The sequence below is a fragment of the Plectrocnemia conspersa genome, unplaced genomic scaffold (assembly GCF_051122295.1).
Source record: "Plectrocnemia conspersa isolate PC_06_02 unplaced genomic scaffold, ASM5112229v1 ptg000011l, whole genome shotgun sequence".
Taxonomy (NCBI): Eukaryota; Metazoa; Arthropoda; class Insecta; order Trichoptera; family Polycentropodidae; genus Plectrocnemia; species Plectrocnemia conspersa.
This window is the reverse complement of record NW_028277175.1, coordinates 14,408,432-14,432,056: the sequence shown is the minus strand read 5'-3', so window position 1 is coordinate 14,432,056 and position 23,625 is coordinate 14,408,432. Positions and strand designations below refer to the sequence as shown.

At 32.6% G+C, this 23,625-nt stretch overlaps 4 protein-coding genes across 5 annotated transcripts; 2 read left to right on the top strand and 2 right to left on the bottom strand.

Moving 5' to 3' along the window:
• Positions 1-774: 774 nt before the first annotated feature.
• Spt-I (serine palmitoyltransferase subunit I) lies at positions 775-5,609 on the top strand. The gene is made up of 6 exons (XM_088198092.1): positions 775-862; positions 1,964-2,427; positions 3,123-3,381; positions 3,449-3,608; positions 4,513-4,636; positions 4,706-5,609. The coding sequence occupies exons 1-6, from the start codon at positions 833-835 to the stop codon at positions 4,998-5,000; spliced, it is 1,332 nt and encodes a 443-aa protein (XP_088054218.1). The 5' UTR covers positions 775-832; the 3' UTR covers positions 5,001-5,609.
• Positions 5,610-6,035: 426 nt separating this feature from the next.
• On the bottom strand, positions 6,036-8,681 carry LOC148229607 (tektin-2-like). Its single transcript, XM_088196889.1, has 6 exons — positions 8,340-8,681; positions 8,060-8,276; positions 7,474-7,688; positions 7,038-7,260; positions 6,756-6,979; positions 6,036-6,686 (listed from the first exon to the last, which is right to left on the bottom strand). The coding sequence occupies exons 1-6, from the start codon at positions 8,552-8,554 to the stop codon at positions 6,500-6,502; spliced, it is 1,281 nt and encodes a 426-aa protein (XP_088053015.1). The 5' UTR covers positions 8,555-8,681; the 3' UTR covers positions 6,036-6,499.
• A 584-nt stretch (positions 8,682-9,265) lies between these two features.
• LOC148229606 (uncharacterized) lies at positions 9,266-18,253 on the top strand. 2 transcript variants are annotated; one of them, XR_015811323.1, is made up of 8 exons: positions 9,266-9,352; positions 9,419-10,067; positions 11,703-11,969; positions 12,036-12,272; positions 12,338-12,494; positions 15,277-15,613; positions 16,870-17,100; positions 17,347-18,253. XR_015811323.1 is itself a non-coding variant. In XM_088197215.1 (7 exons), coding segments are annotated over exons 1-7 (2,052 nt in total). In that variant the 5' UTR covers positions 9,266-9,350; the 3' UTR covers positions 17,856-18,253. The 2 variants fall into 2 exon arrangements, 1 of the variants encoding a protein (XP_088053341.1); XM_088197215.1 differs by lacking the exon at positions 15,277-15,613.
• A 3,075-nt stretch (positions 18,254-21,328) lies between these two features.
• ATPsynD (ATP synthase, subunit D) lies at positions 21,329-22,827 on the bottom strand. Its single transcript, XM_088198603.1, has 3 exons — positions 22,624-22,827; positions 21,692-21,910; positions 21,329-21,625 (listed from the first exon to the last, which is right to left on the bottom strand). The coding sequence occupies exons 1-3, from the start codon at positions 22,740-22,742 to the stop codon at positions 21,454-21,456; spliced, it is 510 nt and encodes a 169-aa protein (XP_088054729.1). The 5' UTR covers positions 22,743-22,827; the 3' UTR covers positions 21,329-21,453.
• Between the last annotated feature and the right edge of the window lie 798 nt (positions 22,828-23,625).

The following is a 23,625-nucleotide window of genomic DNA, read 5'->3' as shown; positions in this document are numbered from 1 at the left end:
GTCTATAAATCGAACATCGAAACGTGTATACCGCCGCAACACTATGTTGCAGATCTAGCTTCGCTGTCGCTCAGTGTCGCTGTCGCTTTTGTGGAGACAAGGCGTGTGCGGTGTCCGACACAACTCGGTGTCGCAACTTTCGAACCGGCCCGAAATTTTTAGTTAAAGCAACATGGCATCGCGAGCCTAGTCTGCGGAGGAAACTAAAATTTTGATATTACATTATGAAGTGCTGCTAGAACTTTGGCACATTTCAAGCTCCGAATATAAAAATCGAGTAAAAAAGACAGTGGCGCTAGAAAGTTTGGCCGAGCAATTCAATATTATTTTACCGAAAATTACTATAAATTTTCATAATTTAAGAACGCAATTTAGTAACGAACTGCGGAAACTAAAGAAAAATAAGAGTGGGCAAGGTGCAGACCAAAACTGTAAAAACTCTTGGGAGTACATATTTTACAAGCTTAAAAATGTTGATGCCGAGTGACATGGCAAGTGAAACAAAAATAAATTTAGTGAGTAATTTATATTTAACTTAACTTACATTTAAACTTAACTTAATGTATACATTTTAAATTAAACAGGGGCCCTACTTTTCTTTAACTTTTCGCAGTCTTTAAAATATGTTTATTTTCACCTTACACAACTAAAGTACGTATAATTTGCATGCGAAAATAAAATAAAATCTTATAACTTACTAATTGAATTAATTTTAGTTTAGCGCTCATAATTTTTTTAGTATTGGCAATGGTCAATAAAAATACCGCTAAGACTCTCGTCAGAGTTGGGGTTCTGAGTAGTTCTCGCCGATTAGTCACGTTGTTCTGTCGCGATGGGCGTCGTCGAAAGCTGGCATGAGAGAGTAATTACTTACATTTATCGCTGTTCACTAATTTAACACACCAATCAATACTTTTACATCTTGTCATCGTAAAACTTCACAAAACTTTATCACCCTCATTTTTATAACTCAATGCTACGAGAAGTATATATATATATATATATATATAATCAAATCAAATCAATCAATCTATCTGCCTGAACTTATTAGACATGTTTATCGATATTGGAAATATATATAAAAATATATGTTAAATTATTCCGCAATATATGAATGATTAATTTTATATGATATTTAACATTTTTGTAGAAAGTCTTGAAAATATTGAGGACACTAAGCAAATGCGCATTATCACATTTTTAACGCAAAATTTATATGATCTGGTTTTTCTAATAACGTATTACCAGTCTTGTAATATAACGTTGTTCATACCTTCCTCCACATAGACTTGTGAGTGGTAAATTTACTGTTAACACAAAAAAATATATTATTTGCAATTTAAAATAATCTTGTCAATATTAATGTAACGGGCAATGATTATGGATGTTCTTGAGAATAGTAAGGACGAATTAACAAAATCACGTTTCGAGATAATTCAAAATTCAATATATATTTTTGTTTAGGTTGGTTAGGTTTCAATTAATGTCTTTAACTTGCCTTGTACTAAAAAATAATTCTTACAATTACTTTGAGAATAACCTAACCAAACATAATATTAAAAAAAGGGACTTATTTAATTTATCCAATGATTGATATAATTCAACAATTATGCAAATAGCTAATTATTTTTTTCAATTAATTGATTAAATTTAATTGTAAAATATTTTCTTCACAAAACCACTCGATTAAACTTCTGTGCACTGGAGTGAAACATTAATTCAAGATTATGTTATTTAATGTACACATTTTCTTATTGGTTTTAAGTTAATAATTTATTCAACCTTGAATCATTCGTTGTAATAAATTTCAACATTTCTACCATTACTAAATCAACAAATTTTTAAATACAATATTTTATATTAGATAAGCTTGGAATTTCGTCATCATAAAACAGCTTTCGCCAAGTTTCTAAATTTAGAATCTCGTTTCTATACATAATAAAATCGTTTATAATTGTTGCAGATTGAATTTTGGGGCGTCTTCCTCGCTCTCAACATAGTGATTGTGACGACTTTGTATTTTTGGTATAGAAAAAAATCAAAATTTAACAGTGCCATGTTTGCAGTCAACGAGCAAAGGCTGCTCAATTGGAAGCCTTATCCGTTAGTCGAAGAGGAAGCCGAGGAAGAAAACCCTCACGTTATGGGTAAAATATCTAAGGACATGTATAATATGGGGGCCACCAGTTTCTTGTCGTTAGGAGACGAGAAACGAATGGAAATGGACACGATTGCAGCGTTGCGCAAATATGGCGTAGGATCGTGTGGACCGCGAGGATTTTATGGCACTATTGATGTACATCTCGAATTGGAGGAACGGTTAGCCAAATTTGTCGGCGTAGAGGAAGCTTGCGTTTATTCTTATGGATTTTCGACTATTGCTAGTGCAATTCCGGCATATGCTAAGAAAAATGATTTGATATTTGTGTGAGTATTTATTTACTAGTACCATTAACCATTAACCGCTTTCCGGTCACAGTACTTTTCTAAAAATTACTCAAAAACTTCTTGCACGGACCCATTCTTTTCTATGCAGCGGTATAAAAATGTGCAACCATTGTAAAACATTTAAAAATGTACGTACCAATTTAATTTTTAACAAAAAGAGGCTATGATATTTTTCGGAAAAAATTTGCTGATTTTAACGATGAGAATTCACAAAATTCACAAAATCGGGCATGACCAGGAAGAGGTTATCATTTTTAAAATATATATTATTTCATTGTTGACAATTTTCATGCGTTATACATGGATCGGCATGTTTATATATATGTAATGTATAATTTAATAATATAAAAACAATTATATGAAACAAAATAAAAATATATAAACAATAAACTATAAGATCATATATAAAACAATCCTAGAGTTAAAATATCACAATACAATAATTTTATTTTTATCAGGCCTTTGTATTCTATTAGCTTATGATTAGTATATTCGATTCGACCTTATATTCGATTTTAAATTTTTATCCTGACTTTTTTTATTAGCATTGGCCATGGATGCCATCCCAATCTTACTTTTTCTTTTTTAGTTTAGGATGACGAGCAACAGACTTTGAAATGTCAGATGCTCAGTATATTTATGTATATTAATCGATATTCAAATAATAATTGTAGGGATGAATGCGTTAATTTCGCAATCCAGAAAGGCTTGAATGCATCACGCAGTCACATTTTTTACTATCGGCATAATGACATGTCTCATTTAGAAGAGTTGTTGATTGCAAACTCTAGTAAAATATTGAAGAAACGTTCGTTTATTGTCGCCGAAGGAATTTATTACAATACAGGCAAAATGTGTCCTTTGAAGGAAATAGTAGAACTAAGGAAGAAGTATAAATTGAGATTAATATTGGATGAAAGCCTAACTATAGGTGTAAGTGGATTATATATCATACATTTATATGCATGCATATTAAAAAAAAAAATTAATATATTTTTAGGTTATTGGCAAAAGTGGAAGAGGATTGACCGAATATTTCGACGTGCCAGTGACTGATGTTGATTTGATTGTCGGTTCGTTGGAGCATTCGTTCGGTTCCATTGGAGGATTTTGCGCTGGAAGTCATTTTATTGTCGAGCATCAGAGGCTATCTGGCTTAGGTAATTGTTATTTGATTAAGTATTATTTATGTATAATAGAAAGAAGATCTTGATCTATTAGATTGCTTCTTATGAAGTGGTTAATTTTTATAGTTAATATAAAATCTATTGTTTTTATTAATACCAATTTAATTAATAGAAAAATGTTGATCCATTTTCAAGTCAGAATATTGGGGATTTAGTTATAATAAATAAATCCTATTTGTTTCATCTTGTGATTTTGGTAGTCTACTTGAAAACAAAAAAAAATGGGTATTTCTTATTAACCTGGTCTACGCCGCAAGCGTCTTATGGTGCTGAACGTAGCTGTGTCTTACACACCGCAGCGCTCCATATGGCGCCGAATTCCCTTTCAAATAATTAATTAACTATGAAAATATTTCAAGTTTATATTTTAGAATGTTTAAGAGACATCTCTTGTCCTTCCGATTCATTTTTAAAATTTAAAACACGAACCGTCAGTTAGAAAATAAAGGTAAGTTTCTCGGGTGTCATACAAAATTGGACCCCAGGGGGATAACAACATGAAAAAAATCCCACATTTGCCTCACTTTTTTGGGCTCAAAGTCCATTCTAGCTACCTCATTTTTTTTCCCAAAACAGTAGCGTATGTAAAGCTTTAAAACGCCCACCTCAAACTTTCTTGATTTTTCTGCTTATTATTTGAGATTAATCTAATGGCTTTCCACTACAGACATTTCTTAATCAAAGAAAATTTAATTTAATTGCTGTTTTATAATTCAAGCCATCAATAGTGTATCCTAAAATTACTTAACTAGCTTGGGATTTTTAACTAGTTGATTAGGCATGAGAAAAATAATATGATCGATTGCGATTGTGTAAAATCTTTATTGATTATTCTACTAAGACATTGTTAAATTGATAATAATTTTATTTATTTTAGGATATTGCTTTAGTGCATCGTTACCACCGCTCTTATCTCAAGCTGCTATAACAGCTCTTGAATTTATCAAAAACGAACCTGAAAGATTATCTTCTTTATGTGATAATTCTCTAAAACTACAAGAGTGAGTTATCAATATTATTTAATATGAAATTGCATAGATTTTCTTTATAATTTTAATATAATGTTTCAGGGCTCTCGGCAAGTTGGCCGATTTCCGTATAAGTGGCGATCCATTGTCGCCGATCAAGCATTTATACTTGCGTTCAGAAACCATCGATAGTTCAGATAAATACAACTATCTAAAGAAGATTGCAGATTATTGTGTTGAGAAGGGAATGGCATTGAGTGTCTCGGCTTACTTAAAACACGTCGAGGTCAAATGCCCGGAACCGTCTCTGAGAATCGCTTCCAATACAAATCTAACTTCCGATCAGTTAGATAAAATGGTTACATTGTTGAACAGTGCTTATACTTATTGTTGCTAGTAGAATTAAATTTTAAGATTATTATATTACTGTCACAATAAGTATAGTATTTTACAGCGTGTCGTGCACAATTATTCTCAATATTTGTATTATTAAACCATTTGATGGTGATGGAAGTACACACGTATCTAGTGTAATTCTAATTTTTTATGTAACTTTATTTATAGGCACCCTCAAGAGGTTACGTTACCATTGTTATGCGAATAGTTACACGCATTTAGGATAATTGCATATCTAAAGCTGATTCCGATCCGACACGAATAGTTTTTAGATCTGTGATAACAGTGGCCATTTTTATTTAACATTAGTAAAATATTTATATATGCCTTAAATCGTCACAATAACTTCCATTTAATAAATATATTGATAAGGTTTTAAAAAGTATTTTAATATTTATTATATGATAAAAGCTTTGCTTTTGAAATTAGAATTTAATTTTACATTTTTGCTTATGTTAATAATAACTTTTAAGTGTTATTATTTGTAAATGTTGTGTTTTACTAACAGTGCTATCATATTTAATATGAGAGTTATATTATCACAATGAAATATAAAGCTATTGACATTGTATTTTTTATCATTAAATATAATAAATATTTTATGATGAAACATGCTTAATTTATTTAATTATGAACTATATTATATTAGTACAAATTATGAATATAAAGTTAAGACTACAGGGTGAGTATTCAAACGGTTTTTAATAAAATAATGGAGTTTGAAAATGGGATTATTTGTCACCGTTTTTGTTTTATATGCATTGTGAGAAATTAAAAGATTGGGTGAGTCAAAAATATGTATACTTAGAGATATACATGTCTCACACAGATGATGTATATATTTTATTTTATTCATTGTAAATCTTTTTTTATAAATAATAATAGTCAAATGCATTACAACGGTGTAAACACAATCAATGACTACTAGTAGTGAGACACCAGACTGAAATCGAAGCCTAAATTGGTGACATTTATTTTATTTATCATAAGCTATTATTACGGCTTACAACAATAGACTGGCTGAAAACAGTTGCTGGTAAGCCACGATGACTAGACAACTAGATATAAATCTACCACCGGCAACAATCATTAGTATCTATCAATACTTCAAACGTTATAAATATATCAATTGGGTACATATGTTTTTATTATTAGTGAATTAATTATAATATAATCAATAGATGACTTCCGTTTACTGGAATTTTCAAATGATAAAATTCCACTATGTTGTAGGAATCAAATATAGTTTCTAAGGTTACGAGCCCGATACTCTACTGATATGTTATTACTGCTAAATAATCAACATAAATGTATAATTGAAATATAATAATGTATGTATATAGAGAACATGTTTTGGTTAGCAATGATTAAGATTCAGTTGTATTATATCTGACATACTTCTTTGAATCAATAACATTCTCATACAAAATCTTCAACATTTCATCGAAGATTTGTTGTATGAATTGTGAGATTTGTTACTATAAATCTCAATATACATAATTAATATGGAACAATTTCTTTGGAAATGTCTGTTATGCCGACATTTCTCAACCCATGTATTTTATTCATTTGCAAAAGAGGCGCTCTAATCTCTAAGCATCGACTATCAATCTCCAAAGTATCTTCTTTATCATCCAAATCCTTTTCGACATCAGACAGTACTTTTTCCATCGAATTGTAATTAGTTCTAGAAACATTAAAAACAAAATGAAATAAACCCAATGTATAACATTTTAAGTAATAAGAAAGATTATACTTCATGTGATCGATTTTGTTTTGCAGCATGACCATAGTGTTCCTGACATTCTTAGCTTCATCCTCCAAGCCTTCGCGAACTTGGTCTCGCACCAATTCCAAATGCGGACGATACGTTCTGTTCTCCGCTCTTGTCTCGACTAATTTACCGACGTTAATCTTCGCAAACAAATCGTTTTGTAAATTTCTTATCTCAATTGCTGCTTTCTCCATCATGTTTTTCATCTATAATAATAATTTTATTAGATTTTTTTTATTGATTTATTAATTTACTAAGTTTGACCTTAGATTGTTGCCACTGTAACTCGTTCCTGGATTTCTGAGTATCAAAAATACGCTTTCTCAAGATGTGCTCGACAATATTCTTTTGAGTGTCAAGCTCGTTTTTACATTTTTCTCTAGCTTTGAATAACAATTCTCTCACTCTTTTAGAGTAAACCATTGAATCGTTAGCCAATTTTATGGTATCTTTGGTGAAGTTCAACCAGCAATCGACCGTTATAGAACTACAAGCATTTTGTGTTTTGTGAATATACTAAATATGAAAATGATTGTTGCTATGGATTTGTCGATAAAAAAAAATAGAAATCGAAGTGTTGTAATGAACCTCGGATAATAATATGATGTAACATAAAAGGAATGGTTTTTTATATTTCCAGTGTCGGTAAATTGTTCTATAAAGAGAATCAAGTATTTCCTTTGTGTATATTATATAATACCTTTGTATGGTCCTGAATGGTTCAATTTGATAAGAAATCCCAGAGCTGTGTTTGTCCAAGTTCATTTGATCTTCGTCAATATTGATCGTTTGAGTTTTGTTGCTTATTTCTATCTCCAATCTTCTTTTCACCGAATCGAGCTTATTGAGCGTTTCCCATGCATCAGTGCAAACATCCTCCAAGTGTTTTCTGTTGCTCTCGGTTATAAGCAACTCCTTAAACGTAAAACATCATTAATATACCTTCTTATGGTAATAAACTAGAGCGCCTTAAAACTAATCATATACTTTATGAATTATATTTTAAGAATTTCGATTAGAAAACAGACATTATTTATACCGTTGATTTTGCTCATTATAATAAGCTATTTCTTTGCTTTTTATGTATATCCAAACATCTAAAGAATATAAGCATATGTAAGACAAGTTTTTATTTTATTTAAAAAAAAAATGCTATCTCACTTGCTTTCTATTTTTTTTAGCAAAATAAGACTTTCATCCAAAGTCAAAACAAGAAAGTAAATGTGAAATGTTTATTATCTATTCAAGACTTTGCATGGTAAAATTTAAATAAAATAAAGATAAACCTTTTTCAGCTCAGCATCGAGGGCGTCTTTTGTAGTTTCGGTCTTTCGACGGCTATCTCTGTTTATGAGACACTCTGAAATTACCGATAGTGGTACATGTAAGGCTTCCATACAATTTTCAGTATATATTTTTTCTTGTTTCAGTGCAAATATTTCGTTACAGATACTTTCATGTGTATTTTTCAACTCGTTACACCATAAGTCAACTAAAAATATTCTGCAAAAAATAAATTAAAAATAGCGTATTTGTAATAACTGCATTTAAAATGTAGCACATTACCGATCTCGTAGCTTCTCGTTATTCTTGTATGTGTCCCACTTAGTGGTAATAGTCGTCTCGTTTCGCAATTGAACGGCCATATTGCGCAAATCAAAAGCATCATGCCTATTAGACCGAGCGACGTCTTTTAATTTCGTTAGGCTCAAGTGCCAATCTGGCATACTTCTTCGTGGTATATTTTTCTCATATACTTCAATTAATGTATTGTTGTTCATTTTTAGTGCTGAAATTTGAACTAAAATGTGGAGTAATGGGTTGATGTGTTTAATTCACTGTGCTGATAATTTTGTGATTATTTGATCAATAATTTGTGAATGACCTACTATCCTATATAATACTCAGTTTGGTCTCTGAGGTTATATATTATATAATAGGTACAAGAAAATTAGGTCAAATGTTTTACTGTTACAATAATGTACAGGTATAAGAAAGTACACAACAGTCTTCAGATTTTTAAGAAGCAAATAGATATATACGCAAAAGAAGACAAGCCAATAAATTGTCATCTGAGGCAATCTGGATTTTTTTCTACTGTTTTATTTATTGATGATTTCTTGTCCTATCTCAATTTAGTGAAAATATGGAAAAAACAGAAAATTTTATAATAGAACATGTCGAATCAGAAGTATGACAAAATGGAACAAATTAAAAAAATGAAATTTTCTATCTATAATTTTAATTAGTGATTTGTCGATTATGGTATCTTGTTTTCGCTTTCCGAAAAATCTGTCAGTTATGAAATTGAAAAATATATTTTTAACATAAAAATCAGTATTTAAATTAAAAGTATATTTTTATTAGTAATGATTAAAATAATTGATCAAATATTATATTATTATTTAAAAATAATATGTGTTCGCAATGATAAAATGATGAAATGATAAAAATGTGGTTCGCGAACACCTAGTGACGTTCTGAAATCGTCCGTAGTGCAGCCATCTTGGCGAGCGGCTAGCTGTCGCTCTCCAACGTATTGTTTTTAATTTTTTATTTGCACAGAAACAGCGAAAAATGTACGTATTTTGCGCAATGTATCCCTATCGAGTTTTTCGAGGTGTTGAATATGCGTTTTTGCGTAGGTACAACCGCGACAGGCGAGAAGACTCCGGTCGGAACGGTGGCAGTTTCCGCGGCGGCAGAGGCGGTTCCCGGGGCAGCTCGAGAGGCTCCAGGCCCTCCAGCCGCGGAGGCCTGTCCCGAGACTCCCGGAACACGTCGCGGGACAACTTCGGCTCTCGTCAATCCGGAGGCGGCAGGTCCCAGTCGCTCAAGGGCAAGCAGCCCGGCTCTAGCCTCAGGAAGATCCGCTGGGACGGAGTGGAGCTGCAGCCCTTCCGCAAGGACTTTTACGTGCCCCATCCCAACGCGCAGAGCCGTCCAGCTCGAGACGTGGAGGTCTACCGTAGCCGTCACGAGATCACCGTGACGGGCAACGATGTGCCCACTCCGAACATATTTTTCGACGAAGGAGGTTTTCCCGATTATACCATGCACGAAATAGCCAAGCAGGGCTTTCCCCATCCCACGCCGATCCAGGCGCAGGGATGGCCCATTGCGTTATCGGGCCGAGACATGGTCGGAATTGCTCAGACCGGATCGGGGAAGACATTAGCGTACATGTTGCCGGCTCTGGTGCATATTATGCATCAACCTAGGTTACTTCGACACGACGGGCCTATCGTTTTGGTCTTGGCTCCGACTAGGGAACTTGCGCAACAAATCCAACAGGTTCGATTATCTCAAAATTCTTATAGAGTTTAAGAGTAAGTTTTACAATTCTTTCCTGTTAAAAACGCTCTACCTTTTACCGTTGCTCAGAAAAATCGCACAACAAATCAATCATAGAACGTTCATTGAAAGGCACCACCATTTTGCAACAGCTTAGTTTTAGTTAAAATTCAATAAAATGACTCATTTTAAATACATGGTTGTGGTAATATTACATGGTCAGAATTTATATTAACCACTTCCCGGTCGATTTCTTCAAAGGTAATTGTTCCAAAAAACGACTTCTTTTATTGTTTTAAATTAAGGTATATTATCACATAAACTAATAAGGAAATTATTGCAGAGGTCGCAAAGTTTGATATTTGTTGTTTTTATAATAAGTAAGAGTATTTCACCGTCATTTTATCATAATCGGTTTAGTTTTTATTTTTATATGTGATTCAAAACAAATTTATTTTTTATTTTATGATTTTAATTTTCGCAAATAAGCCTTGCTGCACTATAATGCCTCACGTTAAATGGCTAGATTTTAAATTGGACTGGTCAGAATTTATATTAAATAGTATTAGAAAGTATTATTTTGATATATTGTTTCAAAATTGTTAAAAAATCAAAGCTGTTAAAAAATCTTTACCCCTTTCACCCCTTTTCTTTTTTAAGGAAAAAGAAAAGGGGTGAAAAGCTTATTTTAAAAGGGCTCGTATTTTTTCAACTTAGAATACACCTATAAGTGGCTAGAATAAATATTAGGTCAGAATTTATATTAAATGCCAAGAATGATTTTGACAGATCGTCAGAATCACTTTTTTCAGTTGGCTATGGTCTTATCGTACAGTGTTGTTGTTTCTGAAACACTGCAGATACAAATGGTACAACTGGTCGATCTGTTATTCGCATGTCGGCGGTTCATTATCATAGTGTTTTAGGGCCAACTTGTTTGGTTGGGCTCGCAACACTGCTCTCCGCTGCTGCTCTGTCGTTATTCCCGCTTCGTTCGTCGCTATGAATACCTTCATACAATTAAAATAATTCATTGAAAGTTATTCATGGGGTGTTCACTGTTCTGACCAACGTTCGCTCGCACCTAACTTATCTGTCAGTTTGGTGCGAGTGAGATATTTTATAAGATGTTTCTAAAATAAATAATTTATCGCCCATTTATATTTATAAATGTTATAATATTTTTTCTTATTCCCATGATCGTCCTATATTTCTATTCTGATCATATGCTATTTTTATTCTAACCCTGAATAATATAATTATGACCAGGCTGTCATTAAAATTCTGACCGAGATTTGATTTTCATTCTGACCATCTAATTTGCTGCCAATAAAAATTAGTCCTTTGTTTTATCGGTTGTACTTTGTACATTTTGCTGTGGGCCTCTCAACTTCTTCATTGCTCATTGTGCAAAAACTGCATATTTTATTTAGTATGCAACAATATGCATCTACATACAGTTATTTTTAAATGTAATTATAAAATACATTTGTGTCAATGTTATATTGATATTTGAGGTGATAAAAATTAAAAAAGCGTTTTAATTTTTTTTAATTGTGAATTAAATAGGACAAAGTATGAAAAAACGTATAGAAGAAAAATACTTGATTTTAACAGTTTTGTATTTATTGCCAGGTTGCCAACGATTTTGGAAGTTCCGTACAAGTGAGGAACACTTGCATCTTCGGGGGGGCTCCCAAAGGACCGCAAGGCCGCGATTTGGAAAGGGGCGTCGAAATTGTGATAGCCACACCTGGCAGACTGATCGATTTTCTAACCAAAGGAACCACAAATCTCAAGCGGTGTACATACTTAGTGTTAGACGAGGCTGATCGCATGTTAGACATGGGATTTGAGCCTCAGATCCGCAAGATTATCGAGCAGATCCGGCCGGACAGACAGGTAAAATTTTTAGTACTTTTCGAAATGGCTCGATCTTCGATTGTTAATATATATTTTATTTTTAAGGTTTTAATGTGGTCTGCGACTTGGCCGAAGGAAGTTCGTAATTTGGCCGAAGAATTTTTACACAATTACATACAAGTGAACATCGGCTCTCTGTGTCTGGCCGCAAATCATAACATATTGCAAATTGTAGACGTTTGTATTGATTACGAAAAAGAGAACAAGTTGTTGAAATTGCTTACCGAGATAGCTTCCGAAGAAGAGAGCAAAACGATTATTTTCGCCGAGACCAAAAAACGGGTATTTTAATAAACATAATCGCAATCGTGAGATTGTAATGTTATTCATTTATTATTATTGTTTAGGTCGATAATATAACGCGCGCTATTAATAGATACGGTTGGAAAGCTTTGTGCATACATGGCGATAAAAATCAACAAGATCGCGACAGTGTGCTGATTCAATTCAGACAGTCCAACACTGGAATTTTAGTCGCGACAGACGTAGCCGCCAGAGGCTTAGGTAAGTCGTTGTCGATCGTGTAACATGTCAGTTTTTCATCGTCAGTCACGTTTTGCCTGATTACCATCTTTCTCGAATCGGATGTATTATTTATTACTTTAACAAAGATCTATATTATATACACTTTTGGTTAGCATTTTCTTTTTATTGTCTTTCAGTGGATCTAACAAGTTAATCTTTTTATTCTCAGCATTTTTCCGAATGTGATTTTTTTGTAAAGCTAAGATTGTTTTAATGTGTACATATGTATTTTATTGTTATACACGATGCAATATATAGTATGAAGCTACTCGACGGGATGCCTAGTGATGATATGCATGAAAAGATTTATCTTAATGTATTCATTGTTTAATGTAAGTTAATCTAAAAAAGAGATATTTATTTTTAATAAAATGTTAGTATTAAATGTAGTGTCTTGTTGGTTTAACGTTATTTAATACATAACAATTTGCCATTTCATACTGAATGTCGATATACACAAACAATCTTATGTATAATTGTTCTAGGATCACAATAATTATATCCAGTTTATGGATTTGATTAACTATTTTTTCTGTTTCTGCCATGGCCAATCATGTTTAATATTTATTTAACTGAGTATGTTGCATAAGTTATGTTCAATTCCATAAAAAATCATCTTTATTTTTTTAAATATATAAAAAGATTTAAGCCACAAAATAAGATAACTCAATCCTTTTGTAAAAAAATTCTTTTTAAAATTGGCTGCTTCGTTAGTTTTCTTCGAAAAGGTCTCGTTTGTAAGATGTAGTTGATTTTGTTTTTGAATATTTTCAGTTTTTAACACTGCACTATTAAAAAATATTTTTTAATTGACATTGTTTTGCAAAAACGTCAGTTATGTACAAAAATGTCAGTTGCACTCATTAGTTTGTACAGTTATTTTTATCGATAATTTTATAGTGGCAAAATGTATATTACACATTAAGTCGAATATAATAAAAATCTAAGCTCTTATTTGTATCAATTTTTATACCAAAAATTTGCTGTTAAAAACTAAATTCTAAATGGATTTAATTTTTACTTTAATATAGTACATATTGAATTTAACTATATAGTTAAATTTTAATATTTTTAATTAAAGCAAGTGTTGAAAAACGAAGAATTTTGCTGAAAAACAGAAACAATTATTTTTTACCACTGATTCTAAATCATTATATAATTACATATAAATTGAGTTACCTTTGTGACGTTTTCGAAATGTTAACTGAACTCACATCTATTATTTTATTTTTTTCGCATTATTGACTGGCTTTTGGCCAATGTTACATGATAGAATTTGTGCCATATATTATCTATATTTATATATTTCGCTGTAAAGTTCGTAGAGCAGTGACTCTTAGAACTTACTATTCTTCAGACTTTTATAGTATCATATATTCTATGTCAAAGAGAGGTTAACAGGTATCGATCAAATAGTGACTGTAAAAACTGACTGCTAAAGAAATTAAACTTATATAAGTTATATCAATATGCAAGCATATTACAAAAAAATGACTAGTCAGTTCTGTGAGAATTAAATATATTCCCGGGGGTTTTAAGGTCAAGAGAATAAGTCAGACGCGTAGCGGGGGCGGAGATTGCGTGATGGCTTCCATTGCTTGGACGTTATAAGGGTTCCAGTATTCACATATTTTCAGTAGTGTTCCAAATAATTTTTTTTTTCAGCTTTGTTATACATGGGTGAGATGGAGCTCGTTCTTTGTGTGATGAACTACAGTAATCTATATACTTTTACGCTGTCATACGTGAATATTGGAACAATAATAATTGACAGTTTATTTTATTAGCCTTTATCATTATATGGCCCTATAACATGATTGAGTCCCTTCATTCGTATTTATATTATATATCTGTGTATTTAAGTACGCTCGATGGATGAAAGATTGTGTGTTAATATTTTTAACATAAGTTTATATATTTTTAATACTATTGTATGCATTATAATATAAGTTTTCAGGTGCTATTGGGTCGATCTTGCTTTGATTATCATAATTTATTATTTAATAGTAATATTGGGTTTTTTTATTTTCAGCAATTTGTATGAAAATATATTTTTAATTATGAATAGACTCCACAATATGAACAATGCGTAAGTTTAAATAATGATTATTATAATTTAGTAAAATACTATTAATAATCATTATTTAAAATTTATCTGAGCAATGCTATTAATTTGGATGTTTTGCAAATACATAACTGGTAAATCTGAAATTTATTAAATGTAATGCATTTATAACTTCACTGTCATTGCATTATAATAATTTTGACACCACATTTATTTCTGTCTAATAATGCATGAAAATATTTATTTATAGAGATTTTAAATACGTCTTTGCATACTGTTTTTCTCAGGTTTTAGAGAAATGATTACGCTTAAGGCATTTTAAATTATTTGCAATTTGGAAAGCAGGAGATAAAATTGGTGACGTAAAATGTGGTTAATTAACAGTTAACCTTTTTCAAAAATTAATTTTTAAAATGAAAGTCATATTCCTGTTGTGGAGTCTTAGGTATAATATATCAAATATCGACGATAAATTAATGTATGTTTATATATATCTAAATTTACATTGTATGTTTATAATGAAGGGTTAAAATTTTTTGTTGTCTTCGGGTCCTCTACCTAGTGTCGCGTTTTCGCGTCTGATAAAGGTTAATTGTATATAAATAATACTAATTAGGATGTAAAGCAATGGTTAGTTTAAGCTTGGCTTCAGTTCATCTATCCATTACTGAGCAAACAAACTTGTTATTTTTTCAGAGGCTCATGCCGGACGCTTGGGTATGATTAGTGTCCAGTTGTCCAGTGTGTGTGCATGTCGATCATTTAAGACACACACAGAGTGCATGGTGCCTCTACCTGCTTGAAGTGAATAGTGAAACAAGGCCAACGGTCATGTGACACTAGCCACCCCTACGCAACCTGACGCGAATATACTGTATGCGATGTGTATAGAAAAAATCAGTCAAAAAAGTATGTTAAGCACACGTTACGTATCGAACACGCTCTCGGCCTAGAATCTGACCCCCGGCTGCTCGTGGCATTAGCGATTGTTTTATAGCTCTTCGATGTCGTCGGCTGATCGGCGCCTTCTAAGGTATTACACGTGTGATTTTATTGTCTTTACGAGTAAAAAATTATATATATTTATTCAATCGATAGAGGTAGTTGATTCGAAAACTCTACTTCTACAAAATCGCACACAAATTTCTTTGATTGCAAAACGTGTCATCCGATTTGCACTTTTTGGTTTCGAGATGCGAATTATAATCATAGCTTTAATTTTTTAAATTTGTTGTAAATGGATTAAAGATATTTGAATGCGTGAGACAAGTAAATCAAGTACCTTTATCCTTTCAAGCATACAATCATAACCTATTCGAGTTGAAATATGATTATATTTATTTTATATTTTTGGGTGAACTAGGGTAAGTTTATAGGCTTGATCGCTTATTAGTACAACAAAGTTTTCAATAATATACATATATATATCATGTCTAGAATCAATATCAGACATCTATAAATTTCTATCCCACTGAAAAAAAGTATTTGGGTCGTAAGGCATGTCTTCAACTGCTACAATCAATTCTGGTGTTAATAACTCGCACCGTCTTGAAAATTTCTACTCCACTAGTAAACTTGCTCTACAGATGGACATTTGCTGGAGAATTTATAATACTACACCTGGTGCGTTATATCTTTATTTTTGCCATTGTTATGACAGCATTGATCCATCAGCTGAAGAACATACTTAAGTCATTAGTAACGAATAGATTTTATAACATATCTTATTACAAAAGGCAGCCTGTTATTTATATGTATATAAGTTGAAATTATACGTTAAACTTACCCCAATTCATTCTATATAAAAATAAATTGATTTTTTTTAAACGAAAGCCAGCAAATACAAAGTTAATGTCATCAATAGTGTTATGGTTGTATGATTTTTATTTTTATGTATTTCATAAATCATATATGGGAGTGTATAGTGTGAAATAAAAATGATAAACATTCATTGGTGTTTGAAAAATGTAACATATATCATTTGTGTTTGATAATGAACTTTAGATTATTAATAATGTCGTTAAATTAATCGAGATAACAATGATTAAAAATCGTATATATTAAAACATTTTATTTTCACATTTGAACTGACAAAGCATTTTGATTTACTTTTTTTGTAAAGAAACATACATATATACATATCGCTGCTATTAATATTAAAAAATTTGCTTTTATAAAAAAATTGTAATTCGTATACATAAACATTTATGTTGTGCTACTGTGCATGTCGGTTGTGTTCCGTCGTGGTTTAATCTTGTCTGTTTTTCTTGTTTTTTCGCAACACTGTAGACGTGGAAGATGTTAAATTTGTGATAAATTTCGATTATCCCAACAACTCTGAGGATTATGTGCACCGCATCGGAAGAACTGGCCGTTCTAAACGAACCGGTACCGCTTATACGCTCTTTACGGCTAAGAACGCACCCAAAGCTCGAGATTTGATTGCAGTGCTGCAGGAAGCCAACCAGATGGTCAATCCTAAGCTTATGGAGCTTGCAAACTTCCCCGGAGGACCAAAAGGTATATACATATACTTTATGTTACTTGAACCAAAGAGAGATTGATAAATGGGCCCTTATTTTATGTAATGTATCTATTTTTCATTGAGATTCTTGGTTTTAAGAAATCAAATTAAAGCTATCTAAGATAAAATTTCACAACAGCCATGCTAGTATGATAAATAATAAAAATAAATACATTCTCATTCTCAAAAACTCATCTTTGAATATTTTCAACTACAATACTTAGTACTACAATAATTTTTAGGCCGCAATCGTTTTAATTCGACCCGCGGAGGAGGAGGAGGATACAGTGGCAGTCGCGGGGGTAGCAGAGGAGGCAGCAGTATGAGCAGCAGCAGCCGAGGCGGTTCGAGCGGAAGTCGAGGCATGGGCGGCGGAAGCAGGGGCGGAAGTAGAGGAGGAGGAAGTTCTAGCTTCAGAAGCACCCCAAGTCAGCCCACTAGAGAACTGAGAAGCAATTCGTCCGGAAGATATCCTAGTAGTTCCGAGCCGTCTGCGGGCAGCGGCACATCGCGGTGGGATAACGCCGGCAGCAAAAGCGCCACTAGATCGGCGGGACCGTCCAGTAGTGTGAGACAACAGAACGGTTACCAGGGGACTCCCCAACAGCAGCCACAGCAACCGCAGCAGTTTAACATGCCTCCGCCGCCGCTGGGAAGTTTTTATCAGCCGCCCTCGGGCACTTTCAGTCGTCCTCCGCCGAGCAACAACGGCTACGCTTTCGGAAACCAACCGCCTTTACCGATTAATTGAATATTTAATGATGATTTAAAAAAATCTCCGTCTGATTAACTAACATAACATAATAATAATATACTGTATTTAAATTGTTTGAACTTGGGGCGATGCACTTAAAAAAATTGAGGGCTGTAAAAGCAGAGGCTTATAAATATTTTATTGAAAAATTGTATTATATTCCTCTATGATTTATTTTGTAGGCTATGATTGTTTGAAGATTGATGCCTTTGCTTTCATACCCCTCATTTTTTTATGAAAGATGTTGTTAATGCAGTCATTTGAGTGCGTCATCTTTATTATTCAAGTGATGATATTCATCGCACTATTAAATTAAATGTTTAAATTGTCGATTAATATAAGTATGATAGAAAACAAATTTTATATGTTTATTATATTAAAAAAAGGAAAGAAAACCATACTTAGAGTATAAGCAAACTTTTAATTTATGTATTATGTACCAAACTGAATTTAGTTTTATCAGATATATATTTTAGAGGTGTTAAAAATTTGTTTATTAAATTAATAATAATTTAAATATATTAAACAAAAAATAATAATAATAGCATTATAGTTGAAACTCTTAGAAATTTAATTTATTGCATACTTTATCAAGATCTCTACAAATAGTTAGTTAAATGTCGTCGCTGACGTTGTCTAGATTTTAGCGAATTTTCTATTTTGTCCTTTGTGATTCTTAGATGGCGTGTTACTGATGTTGTGGCACTGAAAGTGCGTTTTTGCAATTTAATTTGCATCCCTTTACTACTGCAATAAATAAAACATTATTCTTTTCTGAATAACTTGTGTATATGATGAAATAAATGTATTGTAAGTAATTTGATTGTTTTAATTATTCTATACTGTTTGTTTAAGCACAGATTCCATGTCCATATAAACATTATCTTGATGCATGTGACTCAAAATTCTTGAGTGTCGCTAATATTGCCTATATTTAATCTCAGCGAGATTAAAATACTTCAGTTTCAATTTGTACCATCTGTGGTTCATGTACACCTTAAAAATATACACATGGTAAACGAATTATTATTTAAAAGAAAAAAAAATCTTTACTGTTATAAATTGGTTTGTATTTTATTTTTTACATTATTTTGTGAAAGCTTCTTTTTTGACAAGAAATTACTTTTTTCAAGCTGCTTCTGTTGAGAGCTGATTTATAATGTTTTAGCAATTTTGAGATATTGTGATGTCGGGTTCATTAATTGAGCCACTTATCTATTTACAATTGGAGAGATTAACTCATACTATTAATCGTAAAAAAAGGCCAGTTCAATTTGTGATAAAAAATAGGTTTCTTCGATTCAAAAATATTAAGTCCTTTGCTTTGAGAAGAGATAACCCATGAATTCGAGTTTATCATCAAAACGACCGTATGATGTTTTATAGCAGGGCTCGGCAACCTATGACCCATATGAGTTCTGCATGTAGCAATTTTTTTATATAGTATGTACATGCGTCAGATTACGTATTACGATGTTACGACCAGACCACATATGTGGTTGTTAATATCAAAAATATTCACCGACCCGAATAGTCTTCTTAATAGTCACATTTTAATTATTTTGACCCGCAGTCAAAAAAAGTTGCCGAGACCTGTTTTATAGTATTACATATTTCAATTTATATTAGTGAATTAGTCGTATACTATTTTATAAAATTCCAAAATATGCATATTAATTTTCTATAACTTGTCATCTGTTGTTTTATTTTATTATTGTTTGTAGTATTATAGACTTGTCATTTGTAGCTTTATAATATATTTATATATAGGCTTGGCAAGGCCCGGCCCAAGGGGCAGGCAGTATAGGCAATCGCCTGGGGTGCCGTGATACCAAATAAAGGCGTAATATTCACTTAAAATTATCAAACAATATTGTTAAAGAATATAATCTAATATTATTTGTCACGTTGATGGGCTAACCTAAGCGATTCGCAGTAAAGCAATAAAAACATGCATATATTATTTTCATATAGGGAATACGTGTGCGCATACGTATTCATGCTCACATATACATTTTTCTGCGAATTTGTTTACACAGAGATGAGAATGTTTGCATGGCTGTTTTGAGTGTAGGTGAGCTACTTTAGAAATTTAATTAAAAATTCATTTTCTACCATATTTCAAAATATTTTATTTCTTTTCTAATATATTTATATATAAAATTCAATTTGCCTGTTTTGCTTCTTAATAGTACCTCAATCAGAACACCTATGTTATATAACAAACATATAACAGTATGGAGAGGAGAACATTGACGGCGATCCTACATAGATTAAGTTCGCTATTAAACGACTAAACTTCATATATACCTACCGGTCATTGATTGGCTAGGTACCCTGTTCTATATTTTTAAACTTTATATATATCGAGCATCGTCAACTGTTCATCGGTTAGGTTAGGTTCCCTATCCCATTTTTTAAACTTCATATAAACTGAACATATTCATATAAACGAGATAGTGCCCGCGATTTGATTTGTTTTATTAGGTTGAAATAGCATTTATTTGCTGACATCATTTGTAGCTGTTAGCAGAGTTTCGAGGTATATGAAGTCACTGACACACTCTAAAGTGTACTCGTTCATTTCAAGATTTTCAGGATACTGGCTCCTCAAACTAGGCACAACCGACATGTATTTTGTTTTTGTTTCATTGATCTTCAACCCCATTTTCCTAGCTGATGATTTTTCCATTAGTGCCTGTTTTGATCTCGCCACTATATCTATGTCATCAGCACAGGCGAAAATTTGTATCGATTTATTATACACACTGCCAGTTATATTTTATAGCGCAATGTTAGATTGCACGCTAGAGCATTGCCCTGTCATATAGGCTGTTGAGTGTTAGCAAAGATTTTGATAAATCATTTGGCTTTTCACACAATAAAATTATATTCGCTCATTTTTTAAATGTTTATATAATATTCAAAATAAATTATTAAATAAAAAAAATTATACCGACAAATAAAGGCCGAGAGCACGCAACTAAACATGACGGTCACTTAAGCCAGACTGAACAATTAGACCTGAAATCTTTTTTTAAAACTCAAGTGATCAATTAAAAAAGACAAATTACTTTGTATAGTTCTCAGAATTACGGTTAACACTACCTGCTAAAATATTTCGGTCAGACTATGCCCTTGTGAAGAATTACATACCATTTTAAGGGGTTATTACATTATTATGGCCAAGGTTGTATATACGTATTCGTGTTTTTTATATTTTACTATTCCAAATGTATGTAAAAGTGAGCAAAAAATGCAAAAGTAATATAAAATGTGTGTAGCATGTAAGCAAGTTGATATCTTGATTTGACATTTAGCTATTGCTATGCCTTTGTGTTGCATGGTAATTAGTACTGCTATTGTTTAAGCTATATGTACATATATATAATAGAGCTGTGTTTTGAATTTTTATAGAACTTTTATGATGTATAAGTAGAAATAGTAAAGCTGAAATTAATACAACAAAATGTATTTATATAATTAATTTATTAACAGAGATGTCTACAATTTTTATAATCATTCATATTTAGCTTATTACAAGTTCGGAGCGCCGACTCCGACGACGGCAAAGCAGCTAATCGTGATCATATTCTTAATGGTCTTTCGGGCTTTCTGGATCCGGACCTTGGAATTCAGGGGTGTGTGGGTAGAATGTCGGATTATCCCTGTCCCATGCATCTTCAGGATGCGCATCTTTGAAGTCTTCCATGGTCATTTCAGAGTATGGCAAAAGCTTAGACATTTTGACTAATTCTTCCTCAGAGCTAATAAAAAAATATGATTGAATCATAAAAATAAAGTTTCATATAAAAAATAAAAATAATTCTTACTTCTTGATCATGATGTTGCCTTCTTCTACGAATTGGGCCATTTTGTCTTTTAATTCGTTTTGCTGAGCGTTGATTTGGGACGTGATGGTGTCAGCCGGGTAGTCGATTTTTAAAGCCTCGTATTGTTTTTGGAAGCTATCTACCATGCCGGCGATTGGGACTTTGTTCCTGTAAGCGGCCCAGTCGATCTTCGGGGGTTCCGGTGGATTAGCAATCATACTGGAAAATTTAATTATATAGTATATAATATACTTTCAATATTAAAATATTTATGGTAAATTTTTTCGAAATGATTCTTGAACAAATTCTTAAGATACTGTTAATTTAAAATCTTAATGCTAGAATTGTAATGATTAAATGCAAAAAATAAATTGTCCTTTGGTGATGCAGTCGATTGTGTACAGCTAGTCGGCAATAATGTTATAAATTTAATCTATGACCTTTATTATTCATGCGTTTTTGTGTCATTGCCTATTTTTTAAATTTTATTCTAATTCCATAATCTATAAGGAAGATGCATAATCAAATGTTGCTTCATATAAATATCTAAAAAGTTTTACTTAATCCTAACGTATATTTTTTTGTTTATCTAATTAGCACAGTGAATGTATTATTTTGCACTTCCACTTCAGCAAGTGTTGAATGGACTAAGAAGTTCTGAAACGTGAGTTTTATAGCACTCTTGTAAGTCCATTGCAGCAATTGAAGGCATCGCCGAATTACTCCACAAAAAGTACAACACTTTTCACAAACGCAAATGCAGTATATATTATAGTAGATGTCATGGATCGTTAAAAAAAAATAGTGGATAAAACACATTTAAGGTCTTCACTGGACTTACACTAATCAGGCAATAGGGCAAAACAAGCTTCCCTATATAAAAGGAAATAGATATTAGAGTCGAATATATGATGTTACGTAAGGAGTTTTACCGGCGCAAGTAGCCGTCAGATTTGGCCTTGAAGACCATGAAGCTGGGCTTCTGGTTTGCAGACACCCGCTCGGCGATGCTCGACCAGTTCACGGTACTGACTGCTATGCGTTTTGCCATTTTTCTGATTGACAACGAGCAGCGCTGACAAGAAGAGCACACTGGCGGTCACTGGGGTTGCCACGCCGAAAATATATTCGACAGCGACGTGACAATACTTTTGGCCAAAAATGTTTTATTTGACATGAAGATTCTAATTGTATTTTTCGGTAACCAGACAATTGAAACATATGACAGTTAAACACAGGGCAGAACCTAGGTTATTTGGCGCCCCAGGCAAAAACTATATTTGCGCCCCCCCCCTCAATGAATACTTTAATAACTCATTATATGAGCTCAAAAATATAATTGAAACTAATATTTTATTTTTGGTTATTATGTTTTGGCGACGGGTGGGAATTATACACAGATTGAGCCTCTGCAGTAGTATTTTATCGATGATTTGAAGTAACATGTATGTTGCGACCTCTCCCCTTTGGAGATGGCCGTCTTTTCTTCTCGAAGGACCACCGTCTTTCGACGGAATTAAACGCCTCTAACCATAGAAATGCTTTATTATCAGAGTTTACATCCTCAGAATCCTTGCTGACGCACGACCACACGCCGTGACAGCTGAGGCGTCTTCGGGTTATTTATACACAAAAAACCACGCACGGCCATAACACACTTTTATTCGGCCATGCATAAATATATGTAAAATTGTCGGAACAATGTAGTTTGTTATTTATGTACAGTGAACGGTGCGCTGGGCCCGCACTGGCGTGCGAGCCCGCCAGAGTCGCCAAGAATAGAATCCATCACACCAGTGTTACCAGAGTGCCGCCAGGTTTTGGCTATAATAAAATCTAAATATAAATGGGCCTCCTACAATGTTTAACATTAACTCCCCCAAATAATTCCCCAACTTTTGCGATATTTTAAAATGTGGAAATATTTAACGAAT

Excerpts from the sequence above, each read along its gene's own strand:
- LOC148229607 (XM_088196889.1), bottom strand. The coding sequence starts at position 8,554 with ATGAACAACAATACATTAATTGAAGTATATGAGAAAAATATACCACGA. Across the intron at positions 6,980-7,037 it reads TACAGTGGCAACAATCTAAG|ATGAAAAACATGATGGAGAA; the intron begins GTCAAACTTAGT and ends TTATTATTATAG. Across the intron at positions 6,687-6,755 it reads AACAAAATCGATCACATGAA|AACTAATTACAATTCGATGG; the intron begins GTATAATCTTTC and ends TAATGTTTCTAG.
- Spt-I (XM_088198092.1), top strand. The coding sequence starts at position 833 with ATGGGCGTCGTCGAAAGCTGGCATGAGAGA. Across the intron at positions 863-1,963 it reads TCGAAAGCTGGCATGAGAGA|ATTGAATTTTGGGGCGTCTT; the intron begins GTAATTACTTAC and ends TAATTGTTGCAG. Across the intron at positions 3,609-4,512 it reads TCAGAGGCTATCTGGCTTAG|GATATTGCTTTAGTGCATCG; the intron begins GTAATTGTTATT and ends TATTTATTTTAG.
- ATPsynD (XM_088198603.1), bottom strand. The coding sequence starts at position 22,742 with ATGGCAAAACGCATAGCAGTCAGTACCGTGAACTGGTCGAGCATCGCC. Across the intron at positions 21,911-22,623 it reads TCTGACGGCTACTTGCGCCG|TATGATTGCTAATCCACCGG; the intron begins GTAAAACTCCTT and ends TAAATTTTCCAG. Across the intron at positions 21,626-21,691 it reads GGCAACATCATGATCAAGAA|CTCTGAGGAAGAATTAGTCA; the intron begins GTAAGAATTATT and ends TTTTTTTATTAG.
- LOC148229606 (XM_088197215.1), top strand. Across the intron at positions 10,068-11,702 it reads TTGCGCAACAAATCCAACAG|GTTGCCAACGATTTTGGAAG; the intron begins GTTCGATTATCT and ends ATTTATTGCCAG. Across the intron at positions 12,273-12,337 it reads TCGCCGAGACCAAAAAACGG|GTCGATAATATAACGCGCGC; the intron begins GTATTTTAATAA and ends ATTATTGTTTAG.